The sequence below is a fragment of the Neophocaena asiaeorientalis genome, unplaced genomic scaffold (assembly GCF_003031525.2).
Source record: "Neophocaena asiaeorientalis asiaeorientalis breed wild unplaced genomic scaffold, Neophocaena_asiaeorientalis_V1.1 scaffold267, whole genome shotgun sequence".
In the NCBI taxonomy this organism is placed as follows: domain Eukaryota; kingdom Metazoa; phylum Chordata; class Mammalia; order Artiodactyla; family Phocoenidae; genus Neophocaena; species Neophocaena asiaeorientalis.
In genome coordinates, this window is record NW_020173204.1 from 367,782 (window position 1) to 369,881 (window position 2,100).

The following is a 2,100-nucleotide window of genomic DNA, read 5'->3' on the forward strand; positions in this document are numbered from 1 at the left end:
CTCATTCTGCCATACTTGGGAAGGTGTTTTATCTTTCCTTTTTAACTTGAAAATATTCCTTCCGTTTCAGAAAACTTTTAAAGACAGTTCTTCCTGCAGATCATCTAAAATACTATTTTATTCAAAGGCCCTAAAAATGGGTCTTTCTAAAACTTCTCCAGAATCACGCAAGAGACTATACATGTCTTGACCACAATTAACATTCACAGGCAAAAATGTCCTCGGCTCTCTCTTTTTTCCTTTCTTCCAAGTTGGCCAGCGTCTATGAACTGCACCGATTAGCAGTCAAAGCGTCCCCTAACCCTCGAGCCTGTGGGAACTTAGGAATTTCCACCCGAGCACGTCAATCCCAAAGGCCTCCTGTACCCTGGAAGAAATCCCTGACAACAAAGGACAAGCGAGAGGCCGGGGGAGGGGCGTAACGCGCTCGGACGCGGAGAAACGAGAACGCTGGCGTCGACTAGCCAGCCGGGCTGCCGGTGGGTCGCTGATCCGTAACCGTGAGCGGCGGCACGGCCGGGCTCTCTCCGGCCTCCGGGACGGGCCGCGCCGCCTCTGCAGGGCGCGTGACGCCTGCTCTCCGGACCCCGCGCCCTGCTCGGCTCCCAAGCCTTCTCGTGGGACGCCGCCTCCTCGGGCTCCGCTCGGTCCGACGGGTTCACACCCGGTCCCCCTCCGCCCACCCACATTCCCCGGGCCGTTGCAGCCCCAGCCGCTCAGCTCTGAAGCGGGCGGACCCCGTCTAGAAACTTGAGCGGAGCGGCGCGCGCCCCAGCGCCCGGGGACCTGGGCCGGGACGGACAGCCCGCGCCCCTCGCCACCGGCCCAGCTCTGCTGGAGGCAGGTTGGCCTTCAGCCTCCACGTCAAGCCTTTTTGTGCCGCGGTGGCGGCCCGCTGAGGCGCGGGCTGGAAAGGGTCCCCAACTCGCCTCGTCCCAGCGCCTTCCCGCACGCAAACCTGGGCGAATGGAAAGTGCACGACGTCGCCACTCCTCGAGCCCCGTCTCAACTTGCTCGCCGAACCGCACACTGAAACGTGGCACACGTGGGGACAGCCACCCCGCCCCCCGACTCTCCTTATCCGACCCCGGGCCGCTCACGCGCGGCGACCCCCGGGCCGCGCCCCTCCCCCGGCGCCCGGGAAAAGTCCACAGACGGACGGGGGAGGCGAGGAGGGACGCAGTCCGGGGCCGACCGACACCCACTTTCTTCCCGCCACACCCGCCCCCGAGGCCGAGCCTCACTCACCCATGGCGCCGCGTCCGCCTTCCCTGCGGCCCCTCCGGAGCGCAAGCGGCCGGCGCAGCCCGGGGCCAAGGGCTCCGCGCGCCTCCCCTGCTCCGCGCGCCGCGGCGAGTGACGGCCTCGCCCCTCCCAGCCTCGCCACCCGCACCGTCTCAGCGCCCCACGGACAACCGGGTAGCCAAGATAATCATCCCCAATGTGGAGACCAGGAAAGATTCTTCCAGAAGAGTTTGATGGGATGATTTCTACATTCCCTAAAATCTTCTCTTGTTTTCAGTATTCCAGTTTTGCCCTTAATAACAACATTAAGGCATTAGGAAGAGAAAATTCTCCCTTGAATTTATGTCTCTCTTCTTTCTTCTCTGTTGAATAAATGTTTCTGTAACCTGGTAAAGCTATAAAGTCCTAAAAGACACACACACACACACACACACACACACACACACACACACACACACACACACAACATCAAATGCAGAAGTCACCTGGAAAATAAATGACTCAGTGCAAGAAGCAGTAGGTAGTGCTGAAAAAGCGCTGGGCTTGCCAGGTGGGAGGAATCGGTTGTGATTCTGGCTCTACTACTAACATACCGGGACTCAGTTTCTTAATTTGTAACATGAAAGATCTGGAAAAAGTGATCTCTAAGGTCCCTTCAAGCTAAAAAAAAAAAAAAAAAAAAATTATATAATTCCTTGGGCTATTGGCCTAGTTCTTTCAGGATTCATAGTGGAGAAGTTATTTCAGTAAGTCAGTCCCCAAAGTATCGCAAGCTCCTTTTTCGAACAGGACACACCCTAAAGTATACAAATCTATGACCAAGCAGAAGAATGAAATGAAGTGCATGGTTACCAA

The 2,100-nt window shown here is 56.9% G+C and overlaps 1 protein-coding gene across 2 annotated transcripts in view; it reads right to left on the reverse strand.

The window, feature by feature from the left end:
* GPM6A (glycoprotein M6A) overlaps positions 1-1,356 on the reverse strand; it is a 249,402-nt gene extending 248,046 nt beyond the window's left edge. For both annotated transcript variants that reach the window (XM_024744963.1, XM_024744962.1), the window contains exon 1: positions 1,249-1,356. In XM_024744963.1, the coding sequence (XP_024600731.1) occupies positions 1,249-1,252 (4 nt within the window). In that variant the 5' untranslated portion in view covers positions 1,253-1,356. The remainder of the gene's footprint in view (positions 1-1,248) is intronic.
* Between the last annotated feature and the right edge of the window lie 744 nt (positions 1,357-2,100).